This window comes from Amborella trichopoda, chromosome 10 (assembly GCF_054954075.1).
Source record: "Amborella trichopoda isolate Santa Cruz 75 chromosome 10, AtrichopodaSantaCruz75HAP2 v2.0, whole genome shotgun sequence".
In the NCBI taxonomy this organism is placed as follows: domain Eukaryota; kingdom Viridiplantae; phylum Streptophyta; class Magnoliopsida; order Amborellales; family Amborellaceae; genus Amborella; species Amborella trichopoda.
In genome coordinates, this window is record NC_142345.1 from 36702010 (window position 1) to 36727124 (window position 25115).

The 25115-nt window shown below is 34.9% G+C and overlaps 1 protein-coding gene across 2 annotated transcripts; it reads right to left on the reverse strand.

Annotated features, from left to right (window-relative positions):
* Window positions 1-475: 475 nt before the first annotated feature.
* Window positions 476-12597, reverse strand: LOC18427607 (LIM domain-containing protein WLIM1). 2 transcript variants are annotated; one of them, XM_006836656.4, is made up of 5 exons: window positions 12355-12597; window positions 7205-7301; window positions 7046-7089; window positions 6748-6837; window positions 476-1057 (listed from the first exon to the last, which is right to left on the reverse strand). In XM_006836656.4, exons 1-5 carry the CDS (start codon window positions 12487-12489, stop codon window positions 845-847), a joined length of 579 nt encoding a protein of 192 aa, XP_006836719.1. In that variant the 5' UTR covers window positions 12490-12597; the 3' UTR covers window positions 476-844. The 2 variants fall into 2 exon arrangements, with proteins under 2 accessions (XP_006836719.1, XP_088706034.1); XM_088849908.1 differs by lacking the exon at window positions 6748-6837.
* Window positions 12598-25115: the final 12518 nt, after the last annotated feature.

Consider the following 25115-nt stretch of genomic DNA (forward strand, 5'->3'; position numbering starts at 1 on the left):
GCGTGGGCTCCAATCTCCAACTTGGCCAAAATACTGTTTAAGTAATTCACGATATTTGCATATTCTGGAAAAATAAATAGGGATTGCCTACACAGAGACCGCTTTCTTTTTCAAATTGGATGGCTTTAAGTGTCACAAAGTCCAAAAAAAAAAATTGAAACTTTGTATCTATTCAATAACACTCTTATAACCACCCATTTTTAAATTTACGAAAAAATTGATTATGACCTTCTTGTACAAAAGAAGAATGGTTCTTTGCACACAATCCCAAAAAAAATATCCAAAGAAAAAGTAATCCACCATATTCGCGGAAAGCAATTGAGGTCCAAATACAGTTACTTTCTTTGTAAAAGAAAACTTGTGACCAACAAACTATCTTCTCACATTCCCAGATTGAAGTGACCATGCACCACATTTAAAAAATAACTCAAGAACAAAACAAAAACATACAAAACATATCTAGCACCACAAATAGTGAAGATAACTCACCAACTTCATCAACAGCTAAAACACCAATAATAGACAAACTATGCTTGTCAGAGTCAAAAATGCCAACCATATATTCCTCGTACATCTCTCACACCAACAAACACGACCATTAACCTATACAAACCATACTGATCATACGACAAAACGGCCATTTCATTCTACCATTCAGAATGCGATATATAAATATAAATATACACACCCATCTCTCAAACACTTAATCTAAACACATCATAAAACAGTATCTCCTATCTAGGACTTTGCATGTCAATCCCATGGTGAGATAATTGAATTTCCGCCTCATCAACCTGTGATTACAAGCCATGTAGAGAACAAATTGCCTTAAAGAATAAATGTCTCACTCAGCAACTACCGTGTTCTCAGTCACCCCTTTAGAATGGTCATGCTTGTCAAGTTGGCTGAAATTTCCCTTTTCCTTGAAAAGCTGATTATGGTGATGTTTGCAGTAGAGCCTACCCTCATGTGCTACATAGTTGGATGGGCTTATGACACATCCTCCATGGGTACATTTAAAGCAAGGCCTGTGATAAGACGTACCATCAACTGCCACCTGAAAGGGAAAAACAGTTTAGAGAAGAAATTTTCCAAAATGGATGAACAAAATAATCCAATAAATGATATGATTTTGATGGTAGCAAAGTGATTGAAGTACAAACTATCCGGTGTTTGCCTCACCAAAGCGGATTGGCCCAGCCGGGCTGCCTAGGTGTTGAGGTGCCCAGGCACTCAAGGGCTCACCAAGGTACTCGCCTCCGCCCAGCCACATAGGTGGTGCTTTGAGCCCCTTGGCTTCAGGGAGGAAAATGCTCTCTCCAAGGCTAATTTATATAATTTTCATTTAAACTTCCCCCCCACCCCAGGCAAAAAAAAAACTGTTTTTCATTGTTTTAGAGAGAAAAATAAATAAAAAATTCAAAATTTTGAGATTTTTTTTAAGATTGAAAATTTTCTTTGAACTTTTCAATTTCTTGAAAATCGGAAAGCATTCAACCCTATACCTTTTGTGGCTTGAAGTGGTTGTGAAAAAAGACTTTGGCTACCAACGATCACCGATTCGATACAAGATCTATTGCATCTAGGATATGGGCACCTTTTAAACTCTTATAGTTTTTGACTTTTAACAATTCAATTTCAATTTTAAAGTTGATATATGCATGATGTAACTGGAACTTGGATAATATTTTTTATTTGTATTTCTGAAAAAATTGGTTACCAACATCAATTTGTGGGTTTTGGTTTCCAACCCAACCCCTCAAACACCATTCTTGGGGTCTAGAACCCTCACCTTCCTAGACGGGCTGCCTAGGGAACTAGGCATCCACATAGGCGGCCTGGACCCCTGGCCACCTAGGGGGCCAAATCTGTGTTTTACAACACAACAACTATTTCAAAAATTTCTGAGATTAAGCCCTGGTTCCCCAATATTATAAAGGAAACAACCCAAAGTTCACAAGAATTACAAATTTGGAATCTGATTTTCAACATAAAATAAATATCTACTCTAGTACTTGTTATATCACATGTTTATTTTCTGGACCAAAATGTGTATACAAAATTATCTTTTTTATATACCAGTAGAGTAAAGACTTTTCCTCATGTTCTTGGAAGATTATGATCGTATCAAAGTAAGCCTCCTGCAGATCTGCTTAAAACGATAGCCTCCTGCAGATCTGCTTAAAACGATAACTCAAAAGTACGACTCCTGCAGATCTGCTTAAAACCTAACTCCAATCTCTATCTCTTGGATAGATCAGAAGTCACACCTGAACCCCGGCTGTGGTACTGCAACTGCCAACAATGAAACCAATCAAGCCCGGTTCCCAATCCCGACCCTGATCAAATCATCTAATATCAATCCAAAGCTCATTTATTGGAGAAGCATAAAAAACATGGCTCGAGATACAAAACATGGCTGAAGTACATGATACTCATCAATGGGTTGATCTAGCTATGGAAGTTCAGTGTTTCTATCTGTTGATTGAGAGTGATTCGGCACATCTGGTCACGAAAAGTGCACCGAGGTCCCTTGGAAATTTAAAGTATTGATTGCAAATAATCATGATCTCAAGGTTATTGGAGTTTTTATCCATGGAAGATCATCTACTCCCTTAGAGAGGGCAATATGGTGGTTGATGCACTAGTAAAGAAGGGGACACTCCTTAGAGGGGCAACAGTCTGATGATTGCAACCTCCAGACTTCCATTCCCTGCTTATGGATTTTCATGTATCAAACTGTCCTTTCCATAGGTCATTGTTCATAATTAATTTTTTCCTTTAGCGAAAAAGGGAACAGGACCTCCTTGATAATTTACCCCAGAAAACAATATCAAGTTTGACCCATAAGAATCAAAGCTGTTGTGAATAATGTTTATTATTGCATGTACTTTATGCCAATTTAACTACCATTGTTTGGGAATCTGTTCTCTCACAGGGTTCTATGGACTATAAAGTTCTGCTTCATACGAGCACTCACAAATGACCAACTGCATCCAAAATGTTTGCTTCATCAGTCTCAACCAATCTTCCCTACAAATTTTACTTACACAAACAATTGATATCAAACACTACTATTTTTTATGCTTATAGCATAATAGCTTTTTTTATTAAGTTGCAAGCATACACTAACATCAAATATAACAAAGTGTCCAAAACATCACTACTTAAGCCATTTAGCAATTGCCTACCATCAACCCACTTGACTGAGTCTGAGCCACAAAATAAGAGAGACTAAGCATGGGTTGCTCCCCTTTTCTCATAAAAGAATGCACCATGCTTCTGTTTGAACCTCTTAGATTTCATTTTTATTGAGTCCAAAATTTCTCGCTTCAGCGTCATGGTGCCCATAGAATCTTGTTAAAATTCTTTTCATACAAGAGACAGGTACCTTCTTGTAGTTACAGCGCACAGTGGAGTAGTGATGAGCTCCACCATCAAATATGGTCCCACTCAGTTAAATCTAGTCAATTCAATAAGGAGAACTAAAAGGGCATCATCAAGAAGGGGACAAGGACTCTGCTGAAGAAACAAAGATCGCTCAGTCTTATATTCTTGTCACACATGCCTAAGAATGTGAAACAGCTGGGATTCTTCATAGACTCTTTGCTGACAACCTCAGCTGCATCTGATGGAAAGACTGGTTATATGAGGAACATCTTGCTCCGTAAAATTGCTCTTACAATTTAGGTACACATAAATGCTCAGAACACCTCAATTAATATTCATCAAATAATTCCCAAGTTGGTAAAGAAAAATATACCCCTGAGATATCCATCACACATGGCCTTCCAAGTGGAACACTGAGATTCGGGCAATTCTCGAATCAGAAGAACTAAAAATCTAAGGGTTGATGTAGCTACAGATGATCTCCCACAGTCCCACTCAATTACAGCTGTAGCCTTTGTCGCCTGTGCAATTGTACCATCAATATGGCCCCATATATCCGTTTTAAGTAAAGAATTTGCAAACCAGCAAGGACCAAAGCCTGTAGTTCTAACCATCAATTCTACATAAATGACATCAATGGTTTCAGAATCAAACTTTGATGCAATTGAGAAGAAATTGGGCCAAGAAGAAACAAAAGACATCTCTAACAATTTTTGAGAGAACAAGATGAAACCAGGGCAATAACAACACAACAAACTAACAAAGTATTTAATTCTTCTGGGCTTTTATTAGCAGATGGATTTGTAATCCATATGAGGGAAAAACACAAATTTCCTCATATGGCAGCAAATTTTTGATATAAGACTTTTGGAAGAGCATGAATATAAGAACTTCGTATGGCAGATTTTTGGAAGAGAAGGGAAATAAGAACTTCATATGGCAGCAATTTTTTCAATACAAACTTCACAAAATGGGGCAGTGGGGGCTAGAGCGAACATCTTGATGTTAATGTGAGATCAAATCCGGCAACGCATGTGCCGGTTCTAAATTTGAGTCCTTCTAGTCCGAAAACCACGAAGTTGTTGATGAGGCTTGATGAAGACTTTTAACACACTGACGAGTTAAATATCATAATGCTCACAGCAGAGCAATGAACAAAAGACTCCCAGTAATTTAAAGGGTTTGTGATCGACACGTGTGGCATGTGTGTACATATGATCAAGGTCAGTGGCATAACTATGAAGTCGGGTTCAAAAACTCAAACCTGGTGGCCATCTCAGCCACCGCCAGAACTCAATCAACTTCCCAAATCAAACAGGTCAATCAAAAGAAGGCCATGTTAGTTTTTTCATACTTTGGTAAGCAGTTTTAAAATCATAAAGTCTCAAAAGCGGGATTCAAATCTAGCTTGTCACCACATCAGACAACATTACTCTCACTTCAGAAAATGCCATTGATGTGTCTGAACAACACAGAAAACTATATATAACCAAAAACTTTGGCAAATCCCTATTTTTTCATTTATAAAACTTGACAAGTCAAGTTCACTCAGTGAGTTTTTCCGATATAGGACTAGTGTTAACTTTTAAATTGACTAGTTCACTCCAAAAACGGTCAACAGGTCCTGAGACATAGTATAAGAAAAAATCAAAATAAGCTTTCCATTTTGATATAAAAACTCAAAAAAAAAAAAAAAAGACCCTCAAGCACTTCGACTGGGCTCGACTCCCCTTACATGTCTTCCGTCTTCCTATGTAGTTGCATTGTGGTACAAGTTGGGTCACAACCTGGGTTCGACTCCCCTTACATGCCAGTTCACTTTTCTTAAATTCTTCACATAAAAATTGGAGACATGTTGACTTCGAATCCCTTTACATGTCACTTCACTTGTCTCAAAGTCTTCAAATAAAACATTGAAAAACTCGCTAAGATTTCCCCAGCTAACTAGTTGACTCAGCTTTGGCACTGACAAAGTAGGCACTAAGATCAAGCTTTTGAACACAAACCATTGGACAAATGTCTGAAAGGCACAAGTGCCCAGACACTAGACATGCAAGTCCAAGCTTAGGGACACGTCTCATAACAGAGGTCGTGTTTACGAGCAGTCATTCGCATTGGTAAAATTTCTAGAATTTTGAAAACCGCATGATATATACATGCATATATACATAAACACATGAATGTTGTGTACATATGTGTTATGTAGTTTAAATTTTCCGTTTTACTTTAAAAGATCCCTTTTCTCCAAGATTTCCAACAAAAGCGAAATCTTTTAACAGCCACAATAAGATGTACCACCATGGTCAGCACAAAAACTATTAGAAATTCAGAGCATCATATAAGAACAAATAAAACTTCAGTTCTTTAATCTTCTAGAGGTTAATGCCTTAAAGTGTAGAATTAAGGTGCACCTCTAAAATCCTTCGAAAAAGGTTGTTTTGATGTTAGAAAAACATCTAACTGATCATTTTGACATCCAGATATATGGATGTGGAGAAAACAAGAGATTTTAAGTCCTAAAAATAGTACACCTTACAACACATTATCTGGACCATCCACTTTCAAGTTATTTGTGCGTTTATAGATTTGGTTGATTTGAATCATTTTTTAAGTTTAAAATTTTATAATTAGAGATAAAAATATATTCTCGCACCAACCCAAGAATTGTCAACACTAAAATTGCATTGCACAGTGTTTTAAAAAGCGAACCGCCCAACACCTAAGCTGTCCAAAAGGCCTGGGCGCACCGCTAGGCCTAGTCGGCCAAATTAGGCGGATATCTCTGGGTGCCCGCCTAGGTGCCCGGGAACCCGCCTAGGCAGCTGCCTGAACCAGTCTAGGCAACCGCTCAGGGCCTGCGCCCCGCCCAAGAGCAGAAATGCCCCTCATTGACTGCTTTTTTTGGTCATTTTTTTGATACTAAAGGGGTAAAATTGTGGGTTTTAGGTTCATTTGAAACCTAAAACCCATTAGAGCCTATTTTAGAGAGAGAAAAACCCCAAAAAATATTTCTTTCTACTGGGTTGCCCAGGTTCTGGGCGGCCACCTAGGCACTGGCAGCTTGGACCCCCCCGGCCACCTAGCATTTTTTAAAACACTGGTGTTGCATGACCAAGTTTGGGGGTACACCTTAATTTGATGTTGGAGGTTGCAACCTTATACAAACCGCAATATATATATATATATATATGGGGTGAGGTTTGCATAGAGCCGAGGCTCTAAACAATCAAATTAGAGCCCACTTACATATAGTATTGAAAAATGTGGTTTCAATATTGGAAATCTTTATGATAGTCTTAAAATATATGTTTATTTTTAGTTATATATCATCATATGAGTAATGAGATTGAAAATTACCTTTTCTATGGGGTACACAGTCTTCTTACAAGCTACACATTTATCCTGAGTTCCAGCAAACAAACTTGAAACCTTGTTTGTGGCGTGGCCCTAAATTAAATTCATAGAAAGACAATTCAAGAGTGATGTCAAATAGCTAGCCAAAGAGACATGAGAAAGTCTAGTTTCAAAAACAAAGAAAAAAAAGAGTGAGAATACTATGCTTGATCTGTGACAGCAAACCATCACGACGAAACAACTACACTCTGAAAAACATGCACTAGACAAACAAAACATTTCAATTGGCCTAGAGGATTACCTCATGATCAACAGATTTGTCAGCTTTCACAACTTTTGGGGTCCCTACACAAATTACCAGCCAAATAGTCAGAGTGAAAGCAAATTATTAGAAGAAATTATTCTTTGAGGAAAAAAAAGGATGAAGGACAGGTGTAAAAGAAATTGATTGTAATTTCACCTTCAAAACTCTTATCTAAACTCCCTGTTCTTTTGAAGAGTTGATCAAAGTGAGGCTTGCAGTATAGGACACCCTCAAAGGAAGAATAATTGCTGAGCTGCAAACATTAAAGTTAGATATGAATCAAATTTTGGCATGCGATGGACATGCAAGATATATCCAGAATAACCAATCAACATTTTTGCTGACAAAACACAGTAAAAGGAAATCAAATCAGTTTTAAACTATATGAACTCGTAGCTTGTTTGAGTTATCTCCAAACAGATTGCATAACATACCATTTATAATAGTGTACTCTACATTGTACACTAATTGTATACAACATGTAGAAAAGTCCATTCTCAATGATGGTGGCAGAGATGAACGGTGCCTCGGCTTGGGTGGAGAATGGATGGACAGGTTCATCACCAACTTCATAGAGAACGTATAACAGTGACTACATGTATTATACTAGGGCTTTTTAAGAAAAAGGCTTTCTAAGAATTTTTTTTAAGAAATTGGACATCATGAAGTTTTGTTTTTTATTTTAGCTCCTACTTTTCATAGATGGGCAAACAGACCGATTGCCCCTCTTTTGAAAACAAGATCTTTTAAAGCCTCCTTTTCTCTCATCTCTCATTTTCTCCACAAGGTTTCTTCCCTTCTCTTACATCATCTATTGAAAACCCAACACATTCTTTCCTCCTCTCACATTCTCTCTCTAAAATTAGAATTAAAGAAGAAGAGAGAGCAACCAATGAAGAAGAAGAAACTCTATCATGTCTTTAGAAACCCAAGGATGTGAGTTCTCTATATTCTTCAATTTCTGTTCTCTCTCTTTTTTTTCTCTGATTTAGGTCTAGAGAGATATTGAGAGGTGGCAAGAATGCGTTTGGTTTTTATAGAGAGAATGTGAGAGTGGAGAAGAATGGGGTGGGTGTTCAGAGAGAGGAATCATGAGTTGGGTTTTAGAGAGAAAAAGTGGGGAAAATAAAAAAAAAAAGGTTTCTAGAGAGAGAAAGGAAATGGAAGAAACCATGAGGGAAAAAAATGTGCATGATGAGAACAAATGAGGCCCAATAAATTTGTTTTATATGGAGCAGTCTATTTGTTTCTATCCAAAAAGTAGGAGAGCCAAAGTCTAATGCCTTAAAAGTAAATCTAATAAGGCTTTTTTCTTAAAAATCCCATTATAATATCTCTCCTATACAAATAGTAAACTATGTATGGTGCTTTCCAATTTAATGAAACAATTCTTTATCTCAGCAAACCATCACATCAACATTTAAACTCTTTGACCCTCGACATGCTGCAGAACTTATAACTTTAATATCAATATGTAGCTCTTTGGTTATTTTCCAAACTGTCAATCACTTCAAAGATATGTGTGCTTGGCACGCCATGACATTCGTAACCATATCTTGTACATCGAATCATACAACTTTCTTTTGCAACTACCAAGTTTGAGAATATATAATAATATGAAAAATGAAGGGTGCGAGGGGGCTCTTGACTTAATGTTTAGAGCATAAGGCTGAATCATTACACCATGTTTAGAGCATAAGGCTGAATCACTAACACCTAACGTGTGAATCCCAGTTTCCAGTCAAAAACCTAATGCATAAAGAAAACTAGATCCAACATTTCTTTAAGTACCCTTCAATCAGTTAACTACCACACTACCTTTTCAAACCTAAAATATGTTCTTTTTTTAGTCAATAAGCTCTCTTAACTAGAAACTGGGAACCTTTAATATACTTGGAAGTTCATTATAAATGAACTGGAAAGTTAGGTAAGAACCTAGGGTGCATTTAAATTTTGTACTCAACTTCTTGACTGAAGCTTCATAAAGGACCAAATTCTAACATCTCACGAAGTACTTATGCCAACAAGCGGTTTACCTTTTAGAAATCCACTTCAAGCATTTTCTGAATTTCTATAAGAAAAAAGACCGGAACCAAAACTCAAACCTGAATGTGAGGGCTTGAAAGGAAGGCGTCTAGATACAAATACACAACATACAACGAAACATGCGATTAATAGGGAAAACATCTAATTTCTCGGAACATTTTCATGTCTCGCACCCCTTATCTAAGTAGCCTTTTTGCCAGCTCACTGGCAATTATAGATTCTTGTCTTTTCTTGCGACATGCTCAAGCTGCTCGACTCCTTTTTTGATAACTAACCTCTATTGCAAAAGCTTTAAAAATACAAAATGAGGCCACATTCAGAACGATACACTCTGCTCATGCTCAACTGCTCTGCACCAGAATGCACCCTGCTCTGATCCACCATCAACCTCCCTCAATACGAAGAAACCCAGACATGCTCATGCATCACCACAGTCCCTCTAACTAACCCAACCCAGCTCCCAAATCTATATAACTCATTGCCCAACCTTATACAGCAGTACATTAAATGCAACTCTTGAAGTGCATAATTTGAGATGCTTTAATTGTCCTTTGTACTTAAAGAATTCCTAATTTTTACGAGAACAGCAAAATTTAAAAGAACGGAATGAATAAATAAACAGAACTTCAGCTAGGATATTAAGGTTTAATGCAAGATAATCTAGATCCATTGTGGCGATTGATATTATCATTGATGATATTTTCTTTGTTTTTATAAGGAATTACACTACAACTGCTTGAGTAACTTCAAGGAGACCACTACTGCCACATACTGTTTCTATGTTGCCACAAAAAATGTGATAGTGGCAACCTGACTGCCTAACTTCTTTTTTTAATGGGAACCACCCTTGAACATACATGAATGCGTCCATTATAAATTTTTGAAAAATGTCTTTCCATGTATAATACCACGCTATGATCCAGTACATAGTAGACTGAATCCACAATCAAAGACGCATCTTGCCCCACCATTACCAATTTATCAAGATCAGAATAGTTCACCTTGCCCAGTGGGCAGCAAGCCCAAAATGCAGAGTTACTTCCACAGGTTTAACATAACTACCACCAGCAAGTGCACCAAAATCGGCATGAATCAGTCAGTAGGTGTGACATGCACATTTGGATCTTCAGGTCCATCATGGAATACAATAAGCTGGGTTCCGCCATCCAGATCACCAGGGTCAAATTCCTACAGTCAAATTGTCATGTCAAGTAGGCTTGATCTCCTCCAAAATATTTACCAACCTCAGCAGGTACTTGAGCTCTCCAATAGAGTTTGCTAGATCTCAATCCAATTCAGTTTTTACTCACGACAATTAGAATCAGACAGCTTCTTCTTACCATACAGATTGTGTTTCTTTGGGTTAATGTTCCTCACATGGGCTTTATCTCATGTTATTCATGGATCTAACTGCTCTAAAGGGTGTCATTCTGCATGCATACTATGCCTTTGTGCTTTCCAGGTGCCCATCATCTTATATGAAATATGTGAATTATGACTCTGGGAACAAGAGATTGCAGCAATTTAGCAGTTTGTGACTTTGTTCTCATTTCACTTTGAGACTACTTGCTAGATTAAGTCGGTGTATAAGGTTATGAGATATGACCCTTCAAGTAGCTCGATTAAGTCGGTGTATAAGGTTATGAGATATGACGCATCAAGTAGCTCACTCAGAAAATATGAGCACATCTGGTAAGGCTACACTCAAACTTTGAGAAGATTTAATCTCACTATAATTTAAAGAAGCTTAGACTCTTCTAGTCCTATTTAGTTGGTGACCTGAAATGGTCAGAATTTGCCACTGAACAAGCACCACATGATAGGTTAAAAATTTTCAAGCAATTGTGCTTCAGCTAAGGGCGGCTGGATGTTTTGTAAATAATCCTTCATTATTTGTGAGAGGATCAGGCAAATAAGGATAGTATTCTTCTCTCCAATATTGCTAAAACTCCCACTATTCTTGTTTGCAATGTTGATTATTCATAATTTCCCCTTTTTTTTCTCTGTCTCGTTGAACTTTGTCCTTTACGTTTACAGTTTGAAGCTGCAACTTGCTTTGCTACAAGAACCTGATCTCCCTCAAAATCTACAATCGGGCAAAATACTTTTCAACTATTCAGATCATGTTCTCATCGTTATGGACAGGAAACAGAGATAGGTAATTAGCACAAGAGTGCCATTTAGCGAACTCAATAGTTGACAATATCCAAGGTATTCCGAGTTTTCATCCAGCATATCATGTGCGTATACCTTGTCAAGAAAGCGCAGCAATATAGGCCATAGGAAATTGAACCATAGTGGAAGTAATTATCGTTTCTCTAAACAAGATCTGTGTATAATATATACGCATAGAAATTATGTCACAAGTGACGCATGTTCTCCAATGTCCACAATGTTTTTCCATAAGTTAATAATTTGTTATTACTCTGATGAAGAGTCTATTCTCCTTGTCCACATAAGTTTAGTTATTGTTTCTACTCATGGGAACCTTCCTGCTGCAAAGGCTTAGTCTCTGGTTTCCAAAAATATAGTAATAATAATAATAACAATAATCACACAGCCAGTTTTCTTCAGATTTTATCTGCAAATTCATATTCACATTTGTCTCCGCATAAAGAAAGAAGAGAAGAGAACTTCATGCAAAGTTGTTTTTCTTGTTCTTTTTGATAAAAACAGGGAAAGATCATTTTAACAACTGACAATAGCATCTTTCGCCAAATAAGAAAACTATCAAAACCTAAATAAACTCAGAGCTTCACTTTGAAAACTAGTAAATTATATTCGTAGTTCAGATAATCAATTTCAAGAAAAAAATTTCGAAAGAACGCCCATAAATTGGACCAAAACCTACATGCACAACATGAAAACTAGCCAACTCCTAAATTGTCGAGAGAAGATAGAATCTTGATCAACCCCTTAGAAAAATAAATAAGCAAACTTCATCGCAGCCCACTAAAATTTCACAAAGAACAAGACCCATCACTAAACCAAATATTAACCCCTATGAAATATTTGCAAACAACAGTAAAACAAAATAAATAAATAAGTGAATCAGCAAATATTCATGATCAGATGGAAAGCACAAAAGCTGGAGCGATCATCAATATCACTAATACTGTTGTTTCGATGCAACCCAAAATCATCCGACTATTAATTCAAACTAAAAGTAAATATCATGGTATAAAAGTGTTAATGAAAGAAATTAATTCACAGGAAGGTAGGGGACTCGTGACAAAACGGTAGAGAGAGAGATTGAATACCTTGAGAGTACCATTACAGTGATGGCAGCGGAAGCAGGCCTTGTGATAGACTCTATTATCAGCAGTGAGCTGATCCACCAAATAAACAGTCTTCTCACAAGCTTGACATTTTTGGGTTGTTCCAGCAAAAGCCATGGTTTTGTCTCTCTCTCTCCTACTCACTTTGGAGGATATGACACTACAAAAACCAGGCCCAAATAGGATCGAAAGGGAAAGAGACAGAAGAGAGAGAGAGTCCAGCTCAATAGACGCAGGTGATGATGGTAATAATGATAAACAATGATAATAATATGGAGAAGCTGACCGGATTCCAAAATTTTGTCGAAAGGGGTTGAATTAGAGAGAGAAGCGGCCCTAAAGGTGGCTGTTTCTCTCTCTTAGATTCATTATTAGAGAGAGAGGGACTGTAGCAGGAGCCTAACAGGTGGGTGTTTCTCTCTCTTAAATTTTTAATAATGACATTCATTTCTGGTAATGGATTAAGCCATGATTTCAAATGTGGGTTTTGAACAGTGTAGAAAGAGGACCCAAGTTTTTTTCTCTTGGATTACGAGATGAAAGTAAATCTCTCTCTCTCACACTCACACTCACACTCACACTCACTCCCTCTGCTCAAGGGATGAAAGTAAAACTTGCTCTCTCTCTCTGGCAAAAACTGGTAAAAGTTGGGCATCTCCCTATCCATCTCTCTTCCCTACTCAAGTAAATATACTCTCTCTCTCTCTCTCTCTCTCTCTCTCTCTCTCTTTCTAGTAAAACTGTAAAAGTGAAGCATCTCTCCGTCTCTCTCCATCTGTCTTTTCCCCACTCAAGAAAACTTCGTAAAACCCCTCCCTCTCTCTCTCTCTCTCTCCTAACTGTTAGAAAGTGATTCCTCCGAACCTCTACTAAAGGGTGAAAGTTAATCCCAAAATTACAAATAACTCCAACACTAGACTTTCTTTGCAAGTTACCCGACAAAACTTTTTTTTTCACTTTTTATTAGCAAAATATCCCCAACCCAAAAAATAAATAAATAAATAAATAGTTTATATAGAGCCGCGGCTCCAAACAATCAAATTAGAGCCCACCTCAAAAATTTCACTAGAAGAGGTTGTTTTGATGCCTAAATATCCTCAAATTGATCATCTTGACATCAAGATGCATCGAGGCGAAAAAAAAATAGATTTCGAGTTTTGGAAATAGTGCATCTTGTAACGCATTTTTTGACCGTCAATTTTTTAAGATTTTCAAATTTTTAAAGATCTGCTCAATCTACACTATTTTTTAAGCTTCAAATTTTATAATTAGAGCTGAAAATATATTTTAAGGCTATCACAAATATTTTCAGTGTAGAAACCACATTTCTCAATATTATTTGAAGGTGGGCTCCAGTTTGATTGTTTAGAGCCACGGCTCTATACAAACCGCACCCATAAAAAAAAGTCCCAACTACCCTCCTTTATTTTTACCCACACTTCTCTCTCCTCTTTCCCACGAAAAGGCAGTCCAGTGTATTCTTAGGGCGGTTCGACAATGTAATGTCGGTCTGGTAAATAATAGTGCCAGTTTGGTAGTACAAATGGCAGTCCAGTACTGACAAATGACGGTCCAACAATAGGCCCATGCGATCCGGCACTGCCAAACAGTGGTCCGACTTGTGCGGTCCGGCAACATGCCCAAAGTGCGGTCCAACAATAGGCCCATGCGATTCGGCACTACCAAAGAGTGGTCCGACAACATGCCCTTGCGGTCCAGCAACATGCCCAAAGTGCGGTCCAATAATATCAAAGAGCGGCTCAATACTTTTTTAGTTTAATGGGGTGTGGCAATGTCAAAGAGTGGTCCGACAGCCCATGTAAGGTCACGTGAATGTTTGGCCGAAATTAAATTTTTATGTACAAAAATGGTATTTTCATCAAAAAAACGTACCTTTGTGTACTTGTCGAGTATTTGCTAGAAAAGTATATTTTGGGGAAATAAGTGAGAAAAAAAAGTTTGGTTGGGAATAACTTGCATAGAAAGTCTAGTCTTAGGGGTTATTTGTAATTTTCCCAAGTTTTATGTGTATAAATGTGAATACTATAAGGCCATTTACTGTAGTGCAAGAAGATCACGATCATTTTTAGCCCTTAGATCTGAAATCCAATATATAACAATGTATTGTAGTTTCTATGCAGCTAGCCCACATATTATAGAAATACGGGTTTGGCAATAAATATATTTTTAAAATATAATTTGATCCTAATTTTTAGAGAATATATAATCTTTAACATCGAGATCATGAATAATAATAATTATATTAAGCAAACATTTGGATCGTACATTATACTGGTTTTCAAATGGACAACCTATTTGCATCCATCTTAAATATGGAAGCTTTATACCTCTTGACTGCATATTGTAGAAATGCGATCCAACCCCCTTGAAACAATTTTTTTTTGACAATATTTATTTTAGACTTTGTGCCTAAATAATGATACATCCTCAATCACCCGATTTCAGATTTTATGGTCAATGATAATTGTGATCTCCTTGTATAGAAAACAAATGGTCTCATTGTATAAATTTTCTATTTAAAAATCTCTCAAATATTTTGAATTATGTATGGTTTTCCATTTTTTTCAAGCTTTTCTTTTTTTCCCTCAAAATGCCCATAAGTAACCATGGTTGAATCTATTTAATTGCAAAAAATAGTGTTTGGTACTGAGAGTAGAGTTTATCTCTGTAATGTAGCATTCAATTTGTTTTTTTTTTTTTTATAAGAAACAAGTCTATATCTCATAATACCATACTTATTTGTGCAGCGAATTGTATTTAGGAAAAAGTTTATGTAAGGATGCTACCTTATAATGTAGAGCTACGGATGCCCCCCTCAAAAATCCATCGGAAAAGGTGGTTTTAATGTTAAAAAACCTTTTGATTGATCATCTTGACATCGAGATGTATGATTATGAAAAATAAAAAGATTTTAAATATCAGAAATAGTGCATTTTACAACATATTATCTACACTGTCCATTTTCAAGATTTTTCATATGTTTATATATCTACTTGCTTTTAACTATTTTTTAAATTTTAAATTTTATAATTAGATATAAAAATAGATTTTGAAATAATCTTAAGAACATTTTACATTAAAATTATATACCATGATAAAATTTGAAAGTGCACCTTACCTCTACACGTACAAATGCATCCGTATGCCAACTGCACCCTCTTATAAAAGCTAAAAAAATGTCCAGAGTACTCAACATTATTTATTGCAATGGGTATGATCCCATTTTGGTACTCAAAAAACTAAACTTATGGGCATTTTTTGAAAATTTTAAATTTGAAATAGGGGACATCTATGTAAATTTCAAAATTTTATGAACATCTTTAAAATAAGGGATATTTATGTTAATTTCCTTCATTTTATTCATAAATTATCGTTCATGAATTTTTACCGGGGATTAATGTTACTTGGTAATTTTTCCTTTAAAAATTGAGAAATTCACTCTATTTATTCTTTGAATATATGTTATCGTAAAATTTATCTCGAATTTTGTATTTTACATTCATACTTTTTTTTATCTATTTTATTTTTTTCCTCAAGATGTCCCATTTGGAACATTTAAGATCCAACACTTGGATCTTGAAAGTCTAACATCTACTTACTTTGGATCTTGAAGGTCCAAAGGGCTAGAGGTGACGGGTTTTCAAAGTTTGAAGTCACACTAAAATAATTCTTTTGACTTCAGCCGAAAGTCATTTTAGTTCTAAATGGGGAGTCTTTTGGACAAGCAAAAAAAGTAAAAAGCGGGGTACGAAATACAATAATAATAAGGGACAGTAAATTTCTCTAAAAAAAAATATCAAGGCTTTATGCAAAGAAGCTCAAGAAAGTTACAAGAAAATGACCATTTTATGCCTCTGCAAAGAAAGTGGAAAGATTATTCATCATCGAATATTATTTATTAGCTGCCACCTAAGTCAAAGAATAATAACATACAGATGCATTAAATGAAATTCAAACAGCATCGACCTATGTTTTCCATATCACGATATTAGCTAATTTTAGGAAAGGGCCGGGTTATTGTGGTAGCACCTCCATATCTAGTTGCGATGTTGTAGTTTTAATCGTGCAACATCACCTATTGGCACCTTAAAAGAAAGCTAAATCCTTAATCTATCTAAAAAACAGGTAGGGACATGTCTTCCCCACTAAATTACCTAAGAAAAAAAAAGATATTGGCTAATTTGTTTTTAGATTTCAAAATTCATTAAGGCAGATCAAAACCTTTGTGGTCAGTTTCTTCACCTTGCTGGGCTTTAGAGTTAAGAGAGAGAGAGAGGTCAGATATTTATTTTGTTTTGGATGACGTTTGTATAAGGTGCTCATGTAAGGTGCATCTCAAAACTATATGAAATTATTGATATGGCATAAAAATCTATTATCAATTCTATTTATGAAATTCAAAGCTTTAAAAATGATGCGAAAAGATTCGTAAATAATTTAAAATAGACTTTGCAGATAATACGTTACACATTATTATTTATAATCATTCTTCTTTAATCTATTTTTTTGACATATCTTTTACGGGAGGCTTTGAGCTTTTTATGTGAGGACACCTTTTGTGTCTTTTTATTACCATTTGATGTTTTTTTTTTTTTGAAACTTATGAGGAGCACTCCTCCCTTCACGAACATTTTATTTTCCTAAGTTGCCATCATGTCCGGCAATAACAATACTGAAAAGGTGATAAACCTCACAAGATCCTTAAATGCATTGTGGTTAAATTAAAGAAGGGGATGTACTCCTGGGGAAGTATAATGTAAGTTTACTCCCTATGCAAAAAGACTTACTTGAGAGGATTTTTTTGAATTTAAAATTTAGTAAATCACTTAATAATCGCTAGATGATTATTTTCAAAAGTTAAAATTTAAAATTTGAGTTTTCTAATACTTAGATCTCACCTTTTAAAAATTAAACGATCTCTATTCAATCTTGAGACAATTTTATTTTCAAGTATGTAAAAGGCACATTTAGAAAAGAAAAGTTTTTATTGAGGTTAATCTATAAATGAAGAGGTTATGTCCCCAATATTTGGGTTCTTAAAATTAACATTAGGTGTGGTTTTACTTGAGAGAGTAAATGAATAGCATACTCTAGAAGGAGTATAATATCTTTTGATAAAGCTGCGCATGTAAAACGAAAAAACCCTAGGCAATCAAACAAAAGAGCCCACCCAAAAAAGAAGACGCTTAAACAGGGTTTTTTTTTTTTTATATACTTCCTCGGAAATATATTGTTCATTTACGCCCTCATGTAAAACTACACCTGAGATTAATTTAAGTAGGGAAACGTTTATATAAGGTTACAACTTTAAAATGTAGAATTATATATGCATCTCAAATATCCATTAGAAAAAAGTTATTTAATATTGAAAAACCTGTAATTGATCATCTCGACATCGAGATGTATGAAGATGACAAAAAATAAAATATATATATATATTGAGTCCCAGAAATAGTGCATCTTACAACACATTATATCGACTGTCTATTTTTAAAATTTTCAATATTGATAGATCTACTTGATTTTAACCATTTTTGGAGTTTAAATTTTTATAATTAGATATTAAAATATATTTTCAAATGATCATAAGAATTTTTACACCAAAATTACATGTTATGAAAAATTTTGGAGGTGCGCCTTAATTGGATTGTTTAAGGTTGCAACCTTATAGAAACCACAGCCATTTAAAAAAGCTAAATTTCAACCATAGATTAACCTGAATTAAAAAATTCCTAATTACACGCTCTACACACTTGAAAAAATCATGTCTTAAGATTGAACAGAGGCCGTCCAATTTTTAGAGGGTGAGATCTAAGTGTTAGAAAACTCAAATTCAAATTTTAACATTTAAAAATAATCATCTAGTGATAATTAGGTGGCTCCAAAATTTTAAAATAAAAAAAATCTTCTCAAGTATTATTGAGAGAGTAAACTTAAACTATACTCCCCCAGGAGTATGCCCCCTTCTTTAATTTAACCACATTGCATTTAAGAAGCCTATATGGTTTATCACATGTTCAGTATTGTTATTGCCGACAGGAGGGCAACTTAGGGGAAAGAAAGGTGTTGCGGAGGGAGGGGTGCTCCTCGTAATTTTTGAAAAAAAATAACATCAAATGATAATAAAAAGACACAAAAGGTGTCCAAACATAAAAAGCTCAATTTTTAATGGATCTAGTTTCTATAAAACTTAAACTGTATGAAAACAAAGAAAAGCCTCGCCTTGAATCCACATATGAAAAGCAATTTGGGCATAAAAAAACTTCATAATGACTCAAAAATCAATTTCCAATACCAATTCTTAACTTTGAAGCTAAAAAAATGGTATTGATCATACATATTTATAAAAACTTATTTTTAGGGTGAAATGAAAAGTCTAGATAATGTCTTATAATATTCACTATTTATGATTTAAACTCCCCCTTTTTTTTTTTCTTTTTTCACAGCCATAATAGTCAATTCCGGGATAATCAATTTGAAGATTTTTCCATGCAAGAGCTGCAACTTTTGGTGAGTTTTTGAGGGAAGGCTTTATTTATATGGATAGACTTGCAGTCCTACTATCAGAGTATTTTCCATTTTTAAGACAAGGAAGTTGCAATCATCATTAACTGTTAGATTTAAAATCAGGTGATTGAGGATGTGTCATTGTTTAGGCCAAAATCCAAAATAAAACTTCTCGAATGTTGTGACACACTTTCATCAATTAGATTTCACATCTAATGGTTAAAAATGATTGTAACATTATTATACCGAAGATAAATGATCTCATAGTAAATAATTCCTCATAATGATATTTATTTTATTTTCCCTAGAATGAATCGATGAACTGCACCATATTAGGCGTCTCTTTCTTCTTTCCTACAAAGGAAAAAAATGATAAAAATAAAGGGTATAGACAAACAGGAATAGCTCGTTATTGCAGCGTTACGCGGTGGCGTTTTTAAGGAACCTCTATAAAAACGTGACATTTACTTTGTGTTTGTAATAATCAAAAGGCTGTTTTCGTTATGTAACGTTTTCTACACATTTTCTTGGGGACCTGGCTGGGTATCAAAAGGGAAGGTTTTCTAAAATCTTGATAAGGACCATTGTTAAGAACTTGGAGAAAATTTAGGCATTATTTTTTCTAATTTGGGCTTATTTGGAAATTTTTCTCTAGTAAATTCACTTTAAGGGGGTATCTGACTGACCAATTAAATTGATTCCCAATTAATTTTCCAAAAAAATCAATCTCATCTTTGTTTTTGGAAACAATTAACAGAGTCTCATTAAGTAATATCAGCGTGACAAAGAGAGGCTGAGAAGGCCTCGAGAGAAAGAAAAAAAAAAAGGAAAAAAAGGAAAAAGAAGGCTAAAAGGAATTACAATCCATTGGCTATTTTAGCCAATTCATGAGGAATTCTTTTATCTATTGACATGGACAAAAAGAACAAGTCTCCCCCTAGGATGTTTGAGATTCGCCGCCGTTGCACCAGCTAATTTCTAAAGGGAAAAGTTTATATAGAGCCGAGGCTCCAAACAATCAAATTTGAGTCTACCTCAAAATTTTTACTAGAAGCTGTTCTTTCGATGCCAAAATATCCTCAAATTGATCATCTTAACATCAAGATGCCTGGACATGAGAAAAAAATGGATTTCAAGTTTTGGAAATAGTGAATTTTATAAAGCATTTTTTGGACCATCAATTTTCAATATTTTCAAGTTTTCATAGATCTATCAATCTACACTATTTTTGAAGTTTTAAAATTTATAAATAAAGATAAAAATATATTTTAAGGCTATCACAAAAATTTCAGTATTGAAAGCACATTTTTCGATATTATTTGAAGGTAAGCTCTAATTTGCTTGTTTAGAGCCTAGCCTCTATACAAACCGCACCTATTTCTAAAAGACAAAAGAAAGTTTGGTGCACCATTTAATTACATTTAAAGAATCTCCTTCAATCACCACTTGTTTGACGGGCTTATCAAGGTTAAGAATGCCAAATTTAAGGCTCCATTGTTTTGTTGCGCCACTTAATTACATTTAAGGAATCTCCTTCAATCACCACTTGTTTGACGGGCTTATCAAGGTTAAGAATGCCAAACTTAAAGGCTCCACCTCAATTGCTTGGATGCAATACTCGTTGAAATTTCAAATAATGTGACCATTGTCATCCCTTAGAACCTTAGAACCCCCCATACGCCGCCATTACACCATTATTCGTAATACTTCCATTAAAGTTCAGTTTTACCCATTGAGAAGGTGGGTGTTTTCATAGTGCCGCTCTCCTTACTTTATGACCTCTCTCTCTCTCTACCACGACTGTCGTCATTGCTACTAGCTCACTACTACCATTCTTGCCACTGTGTTGTCGCACCACAATTATAACCACCACCACCAATACACCATCACTTCCACCACTACCATCAAACTGCATAATTGTACAATTCAAATTGTAACAATCAAACATCCATAGCGAGTAAATGACAATTAACCAAATTGTCATTTGGTCGACTATAATTTCAAAAAATATACCATTCAACAAACGCTCTAATCAAACAGTCCCCTAAGTATTGAAAAAAAAGGACAAATGGAAAAATAAGGTACATCTTAACTTGTAGGAAACCCAAGTGTTATTTTACAAAAGGAAAAAGTTTAAATGCAGTCCTATTCATAAGCTTTCCCTTAAACAAATCTATATTAGAGATGGATTTAGGATCAATAACGTATTTTAAGTAGCTCTAGATGCACTTCCACGCTAAATCCATGATTTTGCGACTAAAGAAATCATGCAGATTTGGTCCGTGACGAATTAAAATGAAGGGAAATGAAAGGTCAAAAGAAAACAAAAGAAGAAAAAACCTATTTTTAAGCTTCAAAAATCATTTTCAAATCCCACACTTCAACCACCTAACAACATAAAGAGCAAATGTCTATAAAGCAAAAAGACAGGTACATATGGTAGTATCACGGGCTGCATTAAAAGTCAAATGTCCATGTTTCTTTCTTTAAGGTGGTCCAATGGCACATGGACCCTTGACTTGCTGAATGTGGGGCTCTTATAGAGCCCCTAAAGCCCTTAAAAAAGCCACTTGACTTGTTAAATGTGGATGCAATTATTTTATGTGCAGTGCAATTGCACCGACCACCTCTTGATTAATTTATAAGGTTTTAATGTGATCAAGCATGATCAATGATTTAAAATTAAGCGATTCTCGATCCGGGTCCCTTATTTGGATGGGGATTCGGTTGGCACCGAATTGGTTCTAAGATAATATGGGTCTAGCCCAGATCTTCCTAAAACCCACTGTTATGTTGGGTGAATGTGGTCATTAAATGCTTTGGGTGAATGTGATCATTAAATACCTTATGAGTGTTTGTAAAATGAAATGATATAGCCGAACATGAAGTTAGTGGGAGTGTGGCCCTGGCATACCATACTAAGCAAACGAACTGTGCTTGACGGTTTAGGCCAGTTGATTGGGAAAGACCTATGTTACCTGGGCATAGAAAATTAATCGATAAGAGTTCTAATAGGTCATCCCTTGATGAGATCGAAGTATGTATGGATGAGTAAGTCGAGGGACTGTTTGACATTTGTGTAATGGTGTCTTTCAGAGACAGGTGCCAAAGCCTCATCCATGTACCATCACATGGCATGCATAATGATAGACCATTTCAGGAAAGCGAACCACTTTTTAGGATGAAGCTTATGCATATGCGAGAGATAGCCATATGCATTATAGGAGTTGTGGTTGCATCAGGTCTAGGTGACATTGACACGTCTCTAGGGAAGAACATGAAATCCACAAACTTGGATTACGACTCTTGGCTCATCGGCCAAACTTTGGTGACTCACTAATGAGCCCCTCCATGGACTGTGGGTCGTGGGAAACACTGGGTCAATTTGATAATGCAAGTGTGGTATATAATCCACAGTTGAAGGTGAAGTGCCACATGTTCATTGATTTAATTCCTAAATCATATGAATCTTTTCCCATCTAATGAATTTAATTATGTTTACTTTATGGTATATATTATTTATATTATTTGAATTTTAATAGATCTGTGGATATTTTATTTGTCAAATTTGGGTTTATAAAAATAGATATATTGATTTTACATTGATGTAAATATTCAAATAAATTTTAAAATTATTTTATTGAGTTTTAAAAATACTTGAAATTGCATGGGGGCTCATTGTGCACATGGGCCCACCATGGCCTAAATGGTGGGGCTCATGAGATCCTCTCATGGGTGGCACACCCCACCCATTTAGGAGCTTTCCATTTTTTGTATTAAGGAACTTTGGCTTGAAGGGCATGATATTATGTGTTTTAGAAAGATATTAGCTTGAAGAATCTTTGAATGGATTTTTGGAAAGCATGAGAAGACTAGTGCGTTATTATGGTATACACAATATTTTGTTTGAATTAATTTTATTTAATTTCTATTGATGGTAAAATGGTTTACAAAAGGGGAATAATAATTCTTGTACCTTCCATAATTTTGATGGCCCATCTATAGAAATGATGGTTCAAATCTCTTATCCCACAAGTCACCCAAGATCAACGACTCATGTTCAATCTTACTTAAGAAGCAAACCATGGAAAACCCTAATCTTAATTTGCATGATAAATAGAGGACCTCTTGCCCATAAAATCTTTACACCAAAATTTCTCTTCTCTATCTAATATCTCTCTCTCAAGAAAGCCTAAAATAGCACGCCCCACTCTCTCCACCTCTTGAATTATCTCTCTCTTCCACATTGTGAAAAGGGCTAAAGGTTTAAGTAATGAAGTTCTTCTCTCTCATATCTCTCAACTATGTATTTATGGCCAAGGGTTTTAAGGTATAGCAAAAATAGAATCCATCTCTCTCAAACTAGTTTGCTAAAAGATTCACCTATGATTTGAGTTTGTGATCAAATGAATTCATTGTTCCATTAGAGGGTTTGACTTAAACTTGCTTTCCCGATTGAGATTGAAGGTTGATCGTTGCTCCAACGCCATCGGATGATGGTGACTTGGTGTGGAGTGTAATAAGTCCAGTTTAGGTAATCTTCGATACTCTCTTTTTGTTTCTCACCATATTTAATTATATAGTCTTTATATTCTCAATCATAAGAATTGTGGTTATTTTTTTTTATTAAAAGAAAATTGGTTTAATGGCATCAAGGTTTTTAAGATATCAGATTTGTTAGTTTTATTTTCTTTGAAGCAAGAATTATTGTAATGAGACTACTTGTGATCTTTGGCAAAAGGAAAAAAAAAAAGAAAAAAAAAAGGGATGAAAACGAAAAAAAATATATATATATTCCCCAGCAAGATCACATTAGTCTTTCTTTCCCTTTATATATCGGGGAATGATTTCATGTCACCATGTCATTGTAATATAAAAAAATCACACTTCTAGAAAACCATGTTTGTGGCATTTGCGTGACCTCAAATTTTATACATGCACTTCCTTCATTCTAGTAATCAATATAAATAAAATAAAAGTGCACTAATGAATCTCAACCATCCATGCAGTGCATTCCAAATCTAGGCCTCAAAGAAATGAGAATCACTTTTTCCTTCTTTAACATTGCTAAAGCTATCTAAAAGTTTTGGAAAGAAAAAAAAATCTTTCAAAGGCTTAAATCTAAGCATATCACTAAAATAGAGGTCATATATTGATAGGGCTAAAAAAACACTTTCTAGAGTGTGATTTCAATTTTTACTTTTTTGTAATTTTTCATTAGATTGCAAAGAATGTATATTTAAAATTTTAGGTCAAACAAATGGCTCTAACATGATTTTTAAAGATTGTTTTATTACATTACATTGTCAAAAAAGAAAAGAAAAAGAGATTGTTTTTATTATATTACTATACAACAGTTGCATAAAATCAATATATATATATATATATATATATGGTTTATCTAGGGGTTAGGTAGTGACTTAATGCAATAGTTGTATAGTAATATAATGCAACAATCTTCAAAAACTATGTTAGGGCCATTTCTTTGATCCAAATTTTAAAATATACACTCTTTTCATTCTGATGAACAATCACAAAAAGGAAAATTTTGAAAAATGCAACCTAAAAAGTATGTTTTTAGCCCAGTTACCATAGGCCATCCATTTTAAAAAGATGCTTATATCTAGGCCTTAGATATATATTTTTTTTCTTTCAAAATTTTTTAGATAATTTTATTATCATTAGATTTATAATATTAAAAAAAAATGATTTTACATTCATAAAGGCCTAGATCTTGAAATTCATCAAATGGACGGTCAGGATTTGTTGTTGGATGAGACTCATTTGATCATATATAGGGTGCAAATTAGTGTTTTTTAAAATTGATCATCGAGATGAAGAGAGCTTGTGTGCAAAATTTTCGATCATACAAATACCACAAACATGGTTTTCTAGAAGTGTAGTTGCATTATACTATAATGCAACCATTGCATTAGATCAACTACCCTTTATCTAGAGTTATCAACCCCTTCAAATACAAAAGTTAATGTTATAATGAGTTGTAATGGCTGTATTTATCAAAAAATAATTACTTTTTGTTTCAAAAAGTATTTTATTATGTAACGCAAGAGATTATTTGTATAAAGACCATTTACCTTTTGTACAAGCAGATCACAGCTATTCCCACCCATTAGATGTCAAATTGGATGGCTCGAAGTGAATCACGAAGTCCAATATTTATTTATTTCTTAATCGTGTCTAATAAATGTCGCTCT